This window comes from Pithys albifrons, chromosome 21 (assembly GCF_047495875.1).
Source record: "Pithys albifrons albifrons isolate INPA30051 chromosome 21, PitAlb_v1, whole genome shotgun sequence".
In the NCBI taxonomy this organism is placed as follows: domain Eukaryota; kingdom Metazoa; phylum Chordata; class Aves; order Passeriformes; family Thamnophilidae; genus Pithys; species Pithys albifrons.
In genome coordinates this window covers 8,570,997-8,587,081 of record NC_092478.1, presented here as the reverse complement: position 1 = coordinate 8,587,081, position 16,085 = coordinate 8,570,997, and the positions used below count along the sequence as shown (strand labels likewise).

Below are 16,085 nucleotides of genomic sequence, written 5' to 3'. Positions count from 1 at the left end.
TGCCCTGAAGTTAAAAATACTGCATAACCTAAAGACTAAAAGGATGGAGATGAGTCAAGCACTAGAACTGCATTTGAATGCTTTCCCTCTCTGGCAGCTGGTACCATGCCACTGCCACCTCTGCTCTTGCCTGAACCCCTGGGGTCATCCTGCTGCTGCAGTGTTGGAAAATAGGAGGGCACCCCATGTTTTAGGGAGAGTGCCTGTCTGTGAACAGTGCACACCACTGCCACTTCTCCAGCCTGCACCTGAGAGCCTCAGTGAGACAGTTGTGCCTGAGAGCATCCTACGTTCTGCTAGCAGCAATAATTTTATCCAGTGACCTCTAAACCCCTCCTGAATGGTAATTAATTGAGCTGTGAAAGCTCCTGCCTGTTGCCAAGTGAGCCAAGGAGAAACATCAGCTGCTGTAAGTGAGGCACAGAGGGAAGTGGTTTGGTAAAGTCCTCATGTGAACCTGGGTTAGACCAAGGGAAGTTGCCAAATTTATATTTCCAAGTGTGCTCAGTGATTTGTATGTTTGAACTGAGGACCTTAGAAATGTGTGATCTGGAGGGAGGAGAGTGCAGGTAATCCCTGTGTTTGGGAGTCTGCTGCTGGCATTTGTGGTGTGTGACATCAGCACCCACCTCTGCAAGGTACCCCCAGGAGAGCCATCCCTACCAACAATACTTTTCTTTCTGGGCAGAGACAAACAGGAGTGAGGGCTTGGAGTGATAAAATACAAACTGGAGCAGAGAGGGCAGGGAGAGTCAGCACAACACTTGGGATGCTGGAGGAGTGAAGTGGTCAGTGAGAGGAGATTCCTGCTTTGGGTGTTAGTCATGGAACAGACTTTCCTGAAGGAAGGCTGACATGGATCTGTGTGCCTGGCAGGTTTGGGCTGTGGAGCAGGGCAGGGGTTTTGTGCTTTCCTTTCCCAGCTGAATGCTGCCCTCCACCCCCTCCCACAGGCTCCAGACGGGCTGGTCGGTGCACACATTCCAGACTGAGAAGCAGAGGAAGACGCAGGCTCTGAGCTCCAAGGAACTTGAGGTCATTCTGGAAGTGATCCGCAAGGCAGAGCAGTTGGACATCATCGAGCAGCAGCGCATCGGGTACAGTCACGTTCGTTTGTCCCCTTCCCTCCGAAGGAGAGGTCAGCTCAGACAGGAGTGGCTCTCCTGGCTGCCTGAGCTCAGCCTCCATCAGTCAGAGCATCCCTTAGGTCAGTTATATTCCCCTCCCTTGTTGCTTATTTGGAGGTGATGAACATTGGGAAGGGTGTGATGTTTTCCCTCTGTCCATGTGTTAAGCCTTTCTCATGCCTTTTATGAGCCTTGGGGCTTGCTGAGGTTGCAGCCCTGACCCAGTCCTTGGAAAATGCAGCCTGTGCTGAGGCAGCTGCCCAGTGGCTCTGGAAGAGGCTGAGAAGATGCCAAGCTGTGCCCAGTGCTGGTGAATGGACGGCTCTCCGACTGCTGCTGGCACTGCAGTCAGGTTTTTCCTTGTCCACACCAGTCCCCTGGGATTTTGCCTAGAGCAGTCAATGAGTTTATGTTCTAGTTGGCTGAGCCCTCTGGATGGGTTTGCTAGCTTGAATTATTCAATTTACAGGCATCCTTTTGCTGCTGCAGATTTCCATGTGCTTTCAGTCCTGCTGGAGGTCTGGCCTCACCTGTGTCTGTGATCGTCCTGCACTACCTTAAAGCCAGGGAGCTGGGCAGTCCTGCAGCATTTCCCAGCAGCTTTTGTGCTCATGAGACAGGAAAGCCCAGTGACTCCCAGCCCATGTCCAGCAGGCCCAGCTTCCTGCCCTTCCACTTCTCTGTGCAGAGCATGTTAGTGAGGGCTAATGAGGACTGACAGTGATGTTTGTGTGCTAAATGGGAGACCCCAGCAGCAGCCAGTGACCCTGAGGGGCCGGTTGTTCCTCTGTGGTTGTTGGTGTAGCTCAGCAAGTGATAGCCTCGCTGTTCCCATGCTGAAGTATTCTCTGAAATGCCTTTATTAACTCCTGAGAGTTCTCTTGTGCCCAAGTCAAGGATCATAAATCCAGTAATGATGGCTCAGTCTGGCTGTGCAATCTGACCTCACCACCAAGGCAGTACCTCTTTCAAACAGACCTTGCCTTCCTCTCAGCATGGGGCTTGGTGGGTGGGACATTAGTAAGGATGGGATTGCATGGATAATAGGATTGCTTCCTCCCTGGGCCTCCTGCACTCTCATGGCTGTGGCTGGTCACTGCCTCTGATAAATGGCCTGGTTGTTACTGTCCCCATCTACAAATGGATGCCTGAAGGTTGCCAAGCAGTGATCTCAGCAGCCTTGCTCTGCATGCTCTCCACATCCTGCATTCTGGTGGCTTGTCCTGTCCTCCTTCCCTTTCCTAGTCCTGCTGTTATGGAGATTGTGCATACATATGTGTTTCCTGTCTCCCAGGCGGGCTGGGAATGAAGCAGGGAGAAGTTCCTGGCGTTCCTGTTCTGCAGCCAGGCTCATTTTGGTCTGATGGCTTCAGTGTGGCCTTCCTGCTTCTAATGGGGTGTGGGCATGTCATGTGCCTGCAGTGCTGCTGTCAGGGAGATGTGAGAATGGAGAGGGCTTGGCAGATCTAACTCCTCGGTCCTTTCCTGGTGCTTTTTGACTTGCCCTGATCTGAGCACTGAAAGCTTTTTGTGCTCTACAAGCAGTCCTTGTGCTGAGACTGTGCCCCAGTGACACTGAGCTCCTGAAGCATTTAGGATCAAGCTCTTTGTGTGAGCTCCCTGCCCTACACCCACTGGCTGAGTCAGGCAGTTCACTGGTATTCCCAGTTTGACTCTTCTGGGCTTGCTGAACACTGGTAGATGGACGTCCAGGGGTTTATATCTCCTGAAGACCAAGAGCCAGCTGATAGGAACAGTGAGTGCAGAGCTGAAGTGAAAGTACATATGGTCCCAGCAAGGGGCCCAGAACTGTGCAGAAGAGGCAGAGGTAGGCTGAGTCTGGAGCACATTCTGCAGCTTTTTGGCAAGCCTCAGTACCAGGTGCTTCCATTTCCAAGGTGAGTGCTGTGACCCCTGTTCTGGCTCTCCCCTGCAGGCGCCTGGTGGAGAGGCTGGAGAACATGAGGAAGAACGTGATGGGGAACGGGCTGTCGCAGTGCCTGCTCTGCGGGGAGCTGCTGGGGCTGCTGGGCAGCACGGCTGTTTTCTGCCAGGACTGCAGAAAGGTGCGTTTGCTCACGCAGGTTCCTGCTGCTCTGGGATCAGATCTGTCTAGGAAAGGCCACCAGGCCTCTTGGAAGCTGGAAAGCTCTGCAAGGTTAACTTGCTTTAGCCCCACTTATCTAGGTCGGTGCTGTCAGACCATCGGATTTTCTCTTATTACTTAGGATCCTAAAGTGCCCAAACTGCACTTAGTCCTGGGATGGTGTGTCTCAGCCCCTCCTGCATCTCCCACTTTGGGTTTGCAGAGTGGGAGAGGGGACAGGAATGCACAGTCATCGAAACCAACTCATAACAGAGTCTGTGAGCTTTGAGGTACCATTAGACCTTCCAGTCACATCTATCTTTGAGAACTCAAGTCCATCCTGAAGTTCCAAACCAGTGTGTTTTCCAGTCCTGTGCCACAGTGACTACCTGTGTAGTGTGTGTTATTAACAGGACTTGATGGGTGCTGTTTGGGCACCACTTTTCAGAGTGATGCTGCTCTGCCAGCCCCCCAGGGACGATGGCTGCTGGTCTGGGCTCTGCAGCCAAGTGGTTAATCTGTATTGCTGTGGAGATGATGATCTCCAAGGCAACCACCTTGCCCTGCCTCTGCTGGGAGGCTGGTTTTGCTGCACTTGAAGCCCATCTTCCCCTGGGGAGACACCTCTGTGAGTTACTCATCTCAGCGTGTTGCTTGTGGAGAGGTGAGGGAACCTGCTGGGTGCCGCAGTGTTTCTGACTCCATGGTGGTTGGGTGGAAGGGAGCAGCCTGTGCTGACTGTCCCTGTTGGGTACTGGCATCAAGGAGACACTTACCATTGTCACCCACCCTGTCACTGACGAGGTGTCCTGTGGAGCCCACAGGACAGCACTGAGTTCAACCTGCTGCTTTACTGTGCAGTGCTGCGTGTTGGCACCTCTGTGGTTCAGCAGCCATGCAGGCCATGATGGAGAACCTGCATTGCTGGAGTTGGTGAGATGCAGTTCTCATGCAGAACAGGGTGCCAAGCTGGGGCTGCGCTGCTCTGTGGTTGCTGCAGCATTGCTGAGCTTAGAGCTCTTGCAGGAGAGGGAAGGGAGGTGGGTGTTCCATGCAGTCAGACTTGAGGTCCCAGCATCCTTCCACCACACTGGTTGGGCAGGGAGCTGCTGGGAGCTGTGCTGCCTTTGCTGTCTAGTGGGTTTCTCCACCAGATCCAGTCTGCAGAAGTAGCTTGACTGATGCAGGGATTATGTAGAAGACTCCTTGTAAGGCAGTGTCTGGGAAACGAAGTGCAAATCTTTGAGCTCCTGGGTACTCAGCCAGGGAGAAAGCAGCTTTTGAGGAAGGGGTGGGGAGGAAGCAGCACCAGAGTGCTGGGAAGTGAAAGGTCTGGTTTGAATGGGAGCCACAGGCAGCTCTGAGAGGAACTCTGAGGTCTCTGTGCATGTGGCCTGTGGGGAGTGGATGACAGACAGGAGACGGCAGGTGGCTTCCTGCGTTCCAAGCATGTGGAATAACAGGATGTGCTGTATTCCTGCCTTCTTCCCTTGGCAATTCTGCTCTCACCTTGTCAGAAGCCAGCTAGGTCATGTTGCCACAGGGCTTTCTGACCTCCCTCCTGTGAGCCCTGTTCACTTCTGAGGAGGCAGAAGGTGTTTCAGTCACTTTCCAGCCCTTTCCATTTGCAGCTGCAGGTGGGAACCCCCAGCTGGTGGGACAGCATAAGCCATTGGGAAGGCTGTGACCACAAAACCCCCAAGAAAGGCTGGTTTTTTTCCCTTTTTTATGGTGATTCCCTTTTTGTCTGGAGTCTGTTGAGCAGTTCAGAAGCATTCATATCCAGGTGGATTTAAGGTGAGCCCCTGCCTTTCTAGTGTGTATTTTTCAGCTGTGTGCAAGCTGAGGGCAGTGCTGCCTGGGTGCCCTGGGCTTCTCCCCTTCCTGCTTTTTGATGTTGTGCAGTACACTCAGGGAGCACTCAACCCTTCAGCAGAGCACAGAGAGTGAACTGCTACTTTAAGCTTGTTCCCTCTTGTCCAGGGCCATCCATCACTCGTGCAGTGCTGTATGCAATAAGCAATTTGTCAGGGAATTATGGATTTTTAAAGTTCCTATTTTTCTTGCAGGCACTGCTCTGTTACCGTCTCATTGCAGCCTGTTTAGTTCAATAGCGGGAACTGTAATGATGTATCTGAAACATACCAAGGAATTTACCCTCAGCAGGTCCCTTCTCTGTGTTTCTTGCAGCCTGATGATTTTCTAAGTGCCACATTCTGCTTTATGAAGAATGCCTTTAATATTAGTTTTTACTGTCTTAGAAATTAAGGCATTATGGCAAGATAAAGATGTGTGCAACTCCAGATGTGTTATCACAGTGGGTAGACAAAGCACAGTGTGCCATTTACCATGCAGAGAGTACCGTGTATAAAAGGTGAAGTAGAAGTAGGAGAAGAAAGTGCTTTGTCTTGTATTTAATGAGAAATGGGGCTGAATTTAACATCCTTGATTTTTACACTTTCTTCTGAGGGGTTGTGAGTGATGCTCAGCTTTCCAGCTAGTCTGCAGAGAAGGCAGGAGGAAAGCCCCGTTTTGTATTGGGGTTTTCAAAATTCATGACTAGGAGTAAAATGGGTTGGAAACTTCCACTAGAGGGAGCATTTGAATGTGCTATTGGTGTGGGGATGGGGATCTTTGAGGGTATTCCAGAGTGAGCTGCTCCCTCAGATATGGGCTGAGGAAAGGAGGGAGAGTTTGGAGTAGTTCATGTGCTGTCTGCCAGCTGAGTCTGCAAATGCCCCTTGGCTTGGTAGCACCATGTTGAGTTTTGATGCACCACACCCAGTAGGTTGTTCCTTATTTCCCTGGGAGGATGAGGGCAGGAACAGCAAGATGTAGGAGAGCATCAATTTTTATGGGGTTTCTGGTGCCTCCCTGATTTCTGGGACCAGACCTGCCTCTGGGCTACACTGACCAAAATAGTTGGGTGTTTATTCATGCAGTGATGTCATTGCCTCAGGTACCATCATTCTGCCACTCTCCTCCTCCAGACCTGGGCACTGAGGGCTGAGTGAGCCACTGAGACCTTTGTCCCTGGACACAGACCTTGTGGCTCACAGGAGGAGCAGCCTGGTTGGGGGGTATGTAAATCCTTTCCTGGGGGTATCAAATTCTCATGTATTTCTCAGCAAGGTTTTGCTCTCCAGAGCCCTCTTGTGAGTGGCTTTTGCTCTGTGAGGATCAAAGAATTCATCCAATTTCTCATTCAAGCTGTCTGCCAAGGCTGATAGGCATCAGCTTCATTATATAATATTAGGTGATTCAGGTTGTAAAGTGCTTGTAATGCCAGTGCAGACATGAAAGTTCCCTTGTGCAGCACTAAGGGCTATCAGGCATTCAGGAAATGTGTGTGTAGCCAGGGCTGTGCCCACTTCCTAAACAGCCACAAATCAATAGCAACTGTGTGTGCTGAGCTGGAGGGGAAGCCAGGGAGTTGAAGATTGTGAGGAGAGGATTTTCAGTCTTCTGCTTGGTTACTGCTGCTCCCCATGCCACAGAGGTTGAGGGTTTGGATTTAGAGGAATAAAAACCACTGCTCTGGAAATACACCCACAGGTTATGGTGTTTAATTTGCACTGTCCAGTTCTTGCCTTGGAGTCAATGACTGTGCTGTAGATTTGCCTTTGTCTCATGTCCGTATAGACCTGGAGCAGCTTCCTGCAGTGAATAAATAAGAACATTGTACCATGTTTAGGTTTCCAAGGAAAGCAAAACAGAGCTGTTGGGAGAGGTGCTTCTCAGCCTTCTCTCTCCCAAGGGCTCTGTGGCTGTGGGGAGTTGCTAAGTCCACCTCTTTTTTTTTTTTTTTTAATCTCTCCTTGTTTCAGAAAGTTTGCACCAAGTGTGGAATAGAAACCGTCGGAGCCCAGAAACGTCCTCTTTGGTTGTGCAAGATCTGCAGTGAACAGAGAGAGGTAAAATCCAGCTGTGGGGAGAGGGGGCTCAGCAGCATTCACCTGCCTGCCCCAGATCTGTGCAGGGCGTGCCTGGGCTCTTCCCTGTCCTGGACACTTGGGAGGCTTGGCTGGGGGCCAGGCAGGCTCAAACATCCACAGTGGTGACACCTTTGGTTTATGAGGGGGTGGAGGGGGAAAGCTACACCAGCACCTGGAGCCTGTATGGCTTTGTGGAATTTTTCTAGCCATGGCTATAAAGAGTCTGTTACTTTACACTCTTTCCCTCCTGACTCTGTGGCAAATAAACTTGGCTAACTGGTTTTTTTTGATACAGCTTCAGAGATGTAGAGTATAACTGCAATATTTGTCCCTCTAAAAATAACTAGGATTGCAGCTTTTAAATCTGTTTTCCTCCCTGCCTGCAATATCCCATAACTTTCCAGCGTGAGACTTATAATGCAGGTCTCTAAATTTTTATATCCTTCATCCTCAACTTTACACTGCAAAAACGTAATGGGCTGCCTCCATTCTTGTCTGCCAGCCACCATCCACCAGCAGCAGGGCTCACTGCTCTGTGGTGAAGTCTGTGAATTTGTTCTGCGTTTACAGACAGATTTTCACTTGTTCCCATCAATTTATTTTGGGCTCTGCATGTGGTCCTTGAGCATCACTCCAGTGCAGCTTTTTCTGACCAGTGCAGCCAAGTGTGTAACCTGCTTGCTCTGCTAAATCAGTTGTTGAATTGTAATGAGGGCATTTGTGCAGGTGTTAGAGATGCTGAAATGTTTTTATACTGGTTGCAGAAAATTAGTATTACTTAAGTTTTCCATTGGAGGGGATTGCTTGTGTGGGAGCACTCACAAGGTCCATGTTCAGGTAGGATGAGGGATGCATAACTTTGGAACAGGAGTGTGGGTTGGGCAGGCACAGCTCCTTGGATTTTGGTAATAATGTGATACATTGAATCATCCAGATGTTTTGATTCCAGATAAAGATCCCAAAATAGCAAGTGAGGCTGTTGGAGGTATTTTCTGTGATCTGCAGGGAAATGGGTATGGGACTAAAATTTGCTTTCTTTATTTTATTCTGTTTTTATCTCAGTCTGTACAACTGGGTTTTTTCTGAGATACAACCAAAATGTTTTCCTGATGAAAATGGATGGAACTTTCCTTCTTAGACTAACTAAAATACAGCCTCATCTTGCCTCCCAACTCTGAGCTTCTGCTTTATTTTTCAGTTCTTTCTAAGGTCACTTCAGGTCTGTCTCCTTTCTTGTTTGTGGCAGTGCTGGTGCCCCGAACAGGAGAAGGTTGGAAGGGTCACAAATGGGACACACAGCGAGACATCAAGTCATACATCCCCTCTGTCTTCCCCCATGCTCTGCCTTTATTTTGAGGGAATTGGGAATTGAGAAATAGCAGAAGCCTTGAGGCATGTCAGACAGGGCAAGGAAGTTGAGGCAAATCAGACTAAGTGCCTGGAAAGTGACTTTGATGAGTGGCTTTGGTCTTCCCTCAGTGTGTGAGGAAGAGATGAGGCTCTTGGGCCTCAGGCTCATGGCTGGTACAAGTGGAGTCCCTGAAGCTGGTTCAGATGTCATGATGTTCCTGGGCATGCACTAAATTAACAGGTTTATTTTAAGGGCTTGTGTTCACAACCAGTTCCTTGCTGGTGTCTCTTTTTGTGGTCTGGCTCTGTCTCATGTTGCCATCTGCTCTGGACCAAACCCATCTGGCCATGCTCTTTGCTGCAGGTGGTGTTTGCTATCAATGAGTGCAGGTGGATGTCTGCTCTTTAGGGGCACATAGTCTCTTTTCTGTCTGACCTCTGAATCCCATGTGTGGTGATCAGGTATCAGCCTTAGGTATTTCATTTTCTGGAATCCAGGCAGAGAGGTTCAGGAACACGCTGGAGCACTTATGGTCATGTGATGGAGTAACAAGCCAATATAGCCCTTCTTCTCTCCCCTTCCCAGTTCACAGCATGACCGAGCAAGGTTCTCCTTTAGCCAACAAAATATGTACTTAAAGAAGGCTGATCCCAGGCCACAGAGCTCTGGCAACACCTCTCAGCTTCTCAGACTCCTAAACTTGCCCACCTGTAGTGGGTGAGAGTTTGGTGTTGGTCCAGAGTCCCCCTCCCCAGGTGTGTGATGAGATGTGGTGTTTCCAGGTGAGGTGATTCCCTCCACATCAATGCTTTGTTCCCTGTCTAATTTTCTGAACCACTGCTCAAGCTATTTGGGCATGATATTTGTGAAGCTCTTGACTCTGTTAGGGAGAGACTGCCAGGCACACAAGTGGGAAAGGGAGGTCATTTGGAAACCCCAGCAGACTAAATGATGTTGGCTGGAGTTAATCAGTGTCATCTGGCTGGAAGGAGAGCCTTGGACTGTAATTGTCTCCTTTGGTCTCTGCCACACACTATGTGAGAATGTGAGGTTTGTGTCCCACCAGGATCTGGGGCTGGGATGGTGGGGTTGGACATTCCCATGTTCTAACAGGTGCAGTGTGGGGCAAAGCTTTCATCCCTCCACCTTCCTGGTTATAATTTATCCCTGCAGGCTTGAATGAAACTAGCAGATGTTTAGTGACATGTGGGGGTCATCTGCCCCTTTTGCTGTGTGGACAGAATCTGAGCTGGCTTCAGGTATGATTAAATCATCACTTTGTCTGGGTCAAAGTGAAGACCTAAGTAACAAACTGTTGCTCAGATCAGTTCTTGAGTGCCTGGTGTCTGCAGATCCCTTTGGGACTCCCAACCTCAGCCATTTGGAGGTGTTCCATGCTGCTTTCTGCTTCCTTGAAAACCTCCACTGGGAAGGCTGTGCTGCATAGTGATGAGGAACAAGCTGCTCTGGCACTTATTTCTGGAGCGTGGAGGCGATGAATGGGCTGTGCCTGCTGCTTGGATCCCAGTCATGCAGAAACACAGCAGAGCCTGTGGCAGCGCTGGAGATGCCACATGTGATGGGCACACACAGGGTGAGGGTCTCCAAGGGGCCAGGAGGAGCTGGGAGGAAAGAACTGTGTTCTAAGGACCTGACAGAGCTTGGATGTTCCTACTGGCAAAGAGAACATCCCCAAGGACCAGCAGACATCCCTGCATCAATAGTGCATCTCTTCTTCCTGAAATAAGATGTAGCTCACCTGCTTTAGGCCAGAACTGACCTGCTGGAGATGCCGCTTGTCCCAGGTGTTTGCAGAGGCAGCTATGGAAAACCTCTTTTGTTCTTTCAGGATTGTGTGGTTGGTTTTCTTTGCAATGTCTTCAGAGGGCAGTGGAATTGAAGCAGATGTAGATTGTGTTTTGGTGTTCCTGCATGCGAGGGTAGAAGCAAATTCAGTCAAGCTTCCATTCACTTCTGAGGGCAAGACTTTCCCTTCTTTCTTCCCTCCTCCATGTGCTTCATTGCCTTTCTTGGCTTTGATCTTGCTTTGCCTTTCTGAAGTCGGCAGGGAGGGCTGAGACTCCTTGGGGCAGTCCTGTTCCTGCATATGTATAAAATCCCGTGGCATGTTTGGGGTGCTGATCCGTGACTGCAGCACACACTGGCTGTGGGTTCCTGCTGAGTCTGTTGCTAATGTGGCAGTGAAAACCCGTGGGAACGAGTGCAGGGCAGGAAGGGAGCAGGTCCCTCCAGTGAGACAAGCTGCTTGCAGCAGCTGTCAGAAGAGCAGCACTTGCCTGGGAGGAGCAGTGCTGGATATATAAACAGCTGGAATGGTTCTCTGCTGCCAGGCCCCTGGCAGAGCACGTGAGCTTGATACCAGCTTGGGCAGCAGTGCCCATGCTGGATTAGACGTGTGGCTGAAGTCTGCCTGTCACCTCCTGGCCTGAAGGGAAAAAGGGACCTGCTGTGCTTTGTCAAATCCCTGCCCAGCCATTTAACTCTCTGCACAGCCTTGTTTTGACTGATACCACCAGGTTCTGCAAAGCACCTTCTGAATTACCCCTTTTCATATATATATATTTTTATATATATATATCCATAATTAGTGATGCTATCATTGTAATTAAAATCCTCTTGGAAGCATTAGTGCACATTTACATTTGAATTGGCACATCCAAAATTGTAACAATAATGAAAGCGGCTTCATAGGGTGGGGGGAGAGAGGGGTTTTTTAAACCCCATCGAATATGAAAGAGAGTGTCAGCTATCAGGGACCTGTTAAAAGTTTTAATTTGCCCCCTCTGCTTCACTTTCCTTTTAATTTCTTCTCCTTCACTAAGTGGCATTTTCATGGCTGGCTGCATTTCTCAGTTTATCACAATAAACCATGCAGGGAAAGACATTATTGCACTGGAGGAACGGAGTTTTCTCCTCCCCTTTTGCCCCCAGGGCTTCCCTTTTCACATATACACTCATACCATTGTGAACATTATAAAGCAACATAGCCCAGGGTTATTCCTGCCTGGCATGATGATTTTTTGGCAAAACACCATCCTGATGGAGAGAAGTGTTTATTTTGGGTGACTCTGGATTGAATCGAAGCGATGTGCACCTGTTTGCAATTGAAAGAACTCATCAATAGCCTCTGCCATATTATTTTGGGGGTGGTGGCAAGTAGTTAGACTCAAAATAGTGTCCTCTAGAATAGAGCCATGGGGGAAAAAAGAGGCCTGATTGAAAAGGGAATGATAAATCGTTGAAGGCTGGCAGCCACTGCAGCTTGAGAAACGTCGGGGTCAGGGGTGCGATAGATTTTGCTATTCTGGAAACAAAGCTCCGAAGAGTAATTCCACTGCCTTTTAATTTTCTTCATCCTCAAGTGCTGAATGTGGGAGTTGACAACAGATTGCTGTAAATAATGTAATTGGAAATCTCTGTGTTATGAAGAAGCAGATGAATGCAAATAACGAAGCTGAAGAGCGCTCGCTCTCTCTCCCTGCCAGTGGTTTGCAGCGTGCCAGAGCTGTGGTGGAGGGCTGGGACAAAGGCAGTGTGTGGGATGTGCTGCCTGCAGGCCAAGGCAGCCAGGTCCTCCCAGGGTGGCTGTGTTTGCAGGTGCCTTTCTTGTCATTGTAGCCCACAAGAACCTGTTCCCCCACCTTCTGGGAGCTGAGTGGGGTTGCTGGTGTCAGCATGGGAAGCTGAAGGTAGTGGTTTTCCTCTCTCCAAGCCTGGGTTGCTGTGTAGGAAAGGGCTGCAGGAGGTGGTAGAGCAAAATGTGGCTTTGCAGCAGTTCAGGAAAGATATTGGGATGCTGGAGCAGGGCCAGAGAAGAGCAACAAGGCTGGAGAAAGGACTGGAGCACATGTCCTGTGGGGAGAGGCTGAGGGAGCTGGGGGTGTTCAGCCTGGAGAAGAGGAGGCTCAGAGGTGACCTCAGCACTGTCTGGAACTGCCTGAAGGGAAGTTCTGGCCAGGTGGGGGTTGGTCTCTTCTCCCAGGCACTCAGCAATAGGACAAGGGGGCACGATGGGCTCAAGCTCTGCCAGGGGAAATTGAAGTTGGAGATGAGAAAAAAATTCTTTGCAGAGAGAGTGCTCAGGGATTGGAATGGGCTGCCCAGAGAGGGGGTGGATTCCCCATCCCTGGAGGTTTTTCAGCTGAGCTTGGCCGTGGCACTGAGTGCCATGATCTGGTAAAGGGACTGGAGTTGGACCAAGGGTTGGACTTGATGATCTCAGAGGTCTTTTTCAACCCAATCGATTCTATGATTCTATTCTATGATTCCATTTAGGGGACATGCTTTGGTGAAGGGAACTGTGGGGGGCTACAAGTGTTAAGATTCCTTCAGCTGTGCTCCCACCCCTTCATCAGCAAGTCCTAATGTTTTGCTTGTTTAGGAGCTTGTTTTAGCACTTGTATGCTCAGAGAACATGTGTTTCACCAGGGCCCAGCAATTCTCTCTCAGGTCCCATGTAGGCTGCACCTGAAAGTGCTTGATAAAATGCACATCTGGTTCTTCACTTCTCATCCTACAGCTGTCATGACAGTTTGATGCAACTTCAGTGAGAATATAATCAGGGTTATAAAAGGCATTGAGCTCTCTGGACTTGCCATGGCCATGGCTGGTAAATTGGTTTAAAGTAATGAAAAAAAGGAGCGTGGTGCTGAAGTAGCTCCCCTGCCCTACTTTGCTTTAGGTGCCAGGGAGGGCAGAAGGACAAAGAGGCTGAAGGGGGTCAGTATTTAATGTGGATTTTGATTGTGTTGGACCTGTTTGACTGCACTGGGCCATGGAGAGATGGTGAAGTGGCTGCTTTGTTCTGAGCCACCGTGTCTCCTGATCTGGGGTAATGCAGACACTGATCTTTAGTCCCCTCTGTCCAACACTCAGAGAAAGGGATGGTCAACGTTCCTGTAAATTGGGTTGTTCCGAGAGACTGGAAGGGGCTGACTGGAGAAATTCCAGCTCCACCCAAACTCAGGCAGCCGTGGGTAATAGATTTCACCTTAACATGCCAATGGGACTGGTGGGAGCAACATTCTCTCCTCCTTGGCAAGAGCAAACTCTGCTAATAAGAAGGACTTTTATTCTTGAAGCGCTGCTATAGATTTATTAATTTAAAATCAAGCAAGAACTTTGCTGTCAGGCCACTCTTGAGATCAATCAAAGTGCCATCAGTAGCAGTCAGCAGCATCGATCTGTTTTGAGCACAGCACTAAGACTGCCCCGTGTGCCCATGTGCAGAACAGAACGTGGCCCGTGGTGCTTTGGGATGGGCTGTGCTGCTCACCTGGGGGAGCAGAGGGATGGAATTCATACAGGGGAGAGCATCTTGCTGCAGCTATTTTGGAGCTGATCTCAAAACAATTTCAGCACTGCTGTAATAAGACCAAACTCTATTAGAGGCACCAATTTAAAGAGAATATGTATGCAGAGAATCAATTTTATACTACTGTTACCCCATCAGAGCTGAGTGTATTATATCATTAACCCTTTCTATAATGACTTGCTTTGGGATAGTGAGAAACCTGGGAGTGACCAGCCTTTGTTGCAGCAATCATGCTGTGTCTGATTGGTTTTATGGTGTGCCTAAATTGTAGTTCAGCTGAAGATAATGGGTCTCTCCAGTGCTTCAAATTAAATTACAGATGTTGCAAGGTCTGTTCAGAGAATGACAGTACCAAAGGGTTGTTTCCTCCCCAGCAGTTTATGCAGGGAAGGTACATGTGCCCAGCTACCAGTGAGCAGCAGGGGATGGACAGCCTGCCCTCCTCAAGCCATGGCACTGCTCAGGGTGCAAACCCTGTCCCTGCCACAGTCCCTGTGCTCCCACTGCATGTGCTGCTGCTCCCAAGGCCTCCAGACTTCCTCACAGGAAGGAGACCAGGTCCTGGGTCTGCAGGGATAGCAGAGCCTGTTCCTCCAGGGTCTCTGTGCTGCACTGACACGTGCTGTTGTACACACTGTACCAAATGCTGTGCAGTCCCAACATGCTGGCAGGGGGGACAGAAGGAGTTGTGTCAGCTTGTGACTTGACTGGCTGGGTCACTGTTTTGGCTGTTGGCACCATGGTGAGAGCTGGTAAAATGTCCTGCCTGCCAAGACTCCCTGTGTAGAAAAACTTGCAGTCTTGGGAAATTGGCTTCCCAGCTTTTTGCGTGGATGGCAGACTCAGCACCCTGCTGTGTTGTTACCCAGCAGGAAATTTAGGATGCTCTCATCTCCTGGTTTCTGGATCCTGTTGTGGTGCACGAGTGTCTCTCTTGCACTGTTACAGTAACTGATGTATGTGCTGGGTCATAGCAATGCTCTGCTTTCTTCTGCTGGGTCCTGTTCTTTTAAAAACCTTACTACCAGGTTTCCCCTGAGTTCACATTGCTTTTACTTGGCTTTCAAGACCCCAGACACAGAGATTTGAGCTCTCTGTGTTAATAGGTCTGAATGAGAAACCAGGCAACCTGCTGAACAATCTACTCCCACCAGTGAAATGGGGCCTCTGCTGTCCTGCTTTGTGTGCCTGCATGAGGAGAACTCCTGAGTGCCAGTGTTGTCACTGCCCTCTGCTTTCATTGAGGTCTAAATGCAATTTATAAATGTATTGCTGCAATTAGAGGTCTCTGCATTTGCACCCATTGCCATCATGGTGAGCCTGTAGGCAAAATGCTCTGGGAGCTTGGAGTGAAAACTCTGATCTTCACTTGGAACAGAAGTGCAAGGTTTCTACCTCCCTGCATAAAATAGAAAATGATATTTTTACTATTTTAACGTATTTTTGCCCTGCCTGTCTCATTAGCTCATTATTAGGCTCCTGGAAGGCACGAAAGAATTAGGTTTCTAGAGGCCATTTCTCCTTGTCTGAGCTGCCACCCTTTTTGCTTCCTCTGGCTCACATCAGGCTGTATATTAAATATACTTAATAGAGCATCTTCATCATAAGCTGCATTAAAACTAAATTGAAGAGGAGAGGCCGTTCTTACAGGAGATATTACAGTTTAGTGCCCACAGTCCATTTCCTGCTGCAGGTTCAGGTTATTTGAGTGGTGTTCTTCTCATTCTGGGATTTTCAAACTCATTAAATGGTCTGGCTTGGCCTGAATTGCTCTGTGAGATGAACACCAAGGTTTGGTATGACACGAGGGGACTCTTGGGCTGTCCCATTCTCCAACTGCTGCCAGTCTTTGACTCTCAGAGGTTGAAGCAACCCAGGCTGAGGATCCTGGCCCAGGAGGAGAGACTTGTTGGGCGTTCTGCTCCTTCAACCTATGCAGGACTTGTTTCACTCTGAGCAGATCATGTGCTTGGGGCTATTGCCACCCGTGGCATCTGCCTGCTCTCTCCAGGAAACTTTCCTTTTTGTGCATTCCCAGTGGGAGGGCAACAGATGCAGAATCTGAACTGCCTGCTGCTTAGTGCAGGACAGGGAACTTCATCCCAATCTGGTAAGCCTGGAAATGTGTGTTTGACTCATGGCACCAGAGAAACGCCCAGTGGTGACCTGGAGAGCATCAGAAGCTCTGCATGATCACCTTCTGCTTCTCCTTCAATCTGTGCCTGCTGCTCATTCACATTTGTCCTTTTTC

At 49.3% G+C, this 16,085-nt stretch overlaps 1 protein-coding gene across 1 annotated transcript in view; it reads left to right on the top strand.

The window, feature by feature from the left end:
- Nucleotides 1-16,085, top strand: part of RPH3AL (rabphilin 3A like (without C2 domains)) — a 39,542-nt gene that overhangs the window by 8,162 nt on the left and 15,295 nt on the right. Inside the window, exons 3-5 of the mRNA XM_071575147.1 lie at nt 954-1,097; nt 3,064-3,193; nt 7,041-7,127. Coding sequence (XP_071431248.1) covers nt 954-1,097; nt 3,064-3,193; nt 7,041-7,127 — 361 coding nt within the window. The remainder of the gene's footprint in view (nt 1-953; nt 1,098-3,063; nt 3,194-7,040; nt 7,128-16,085) is intronic.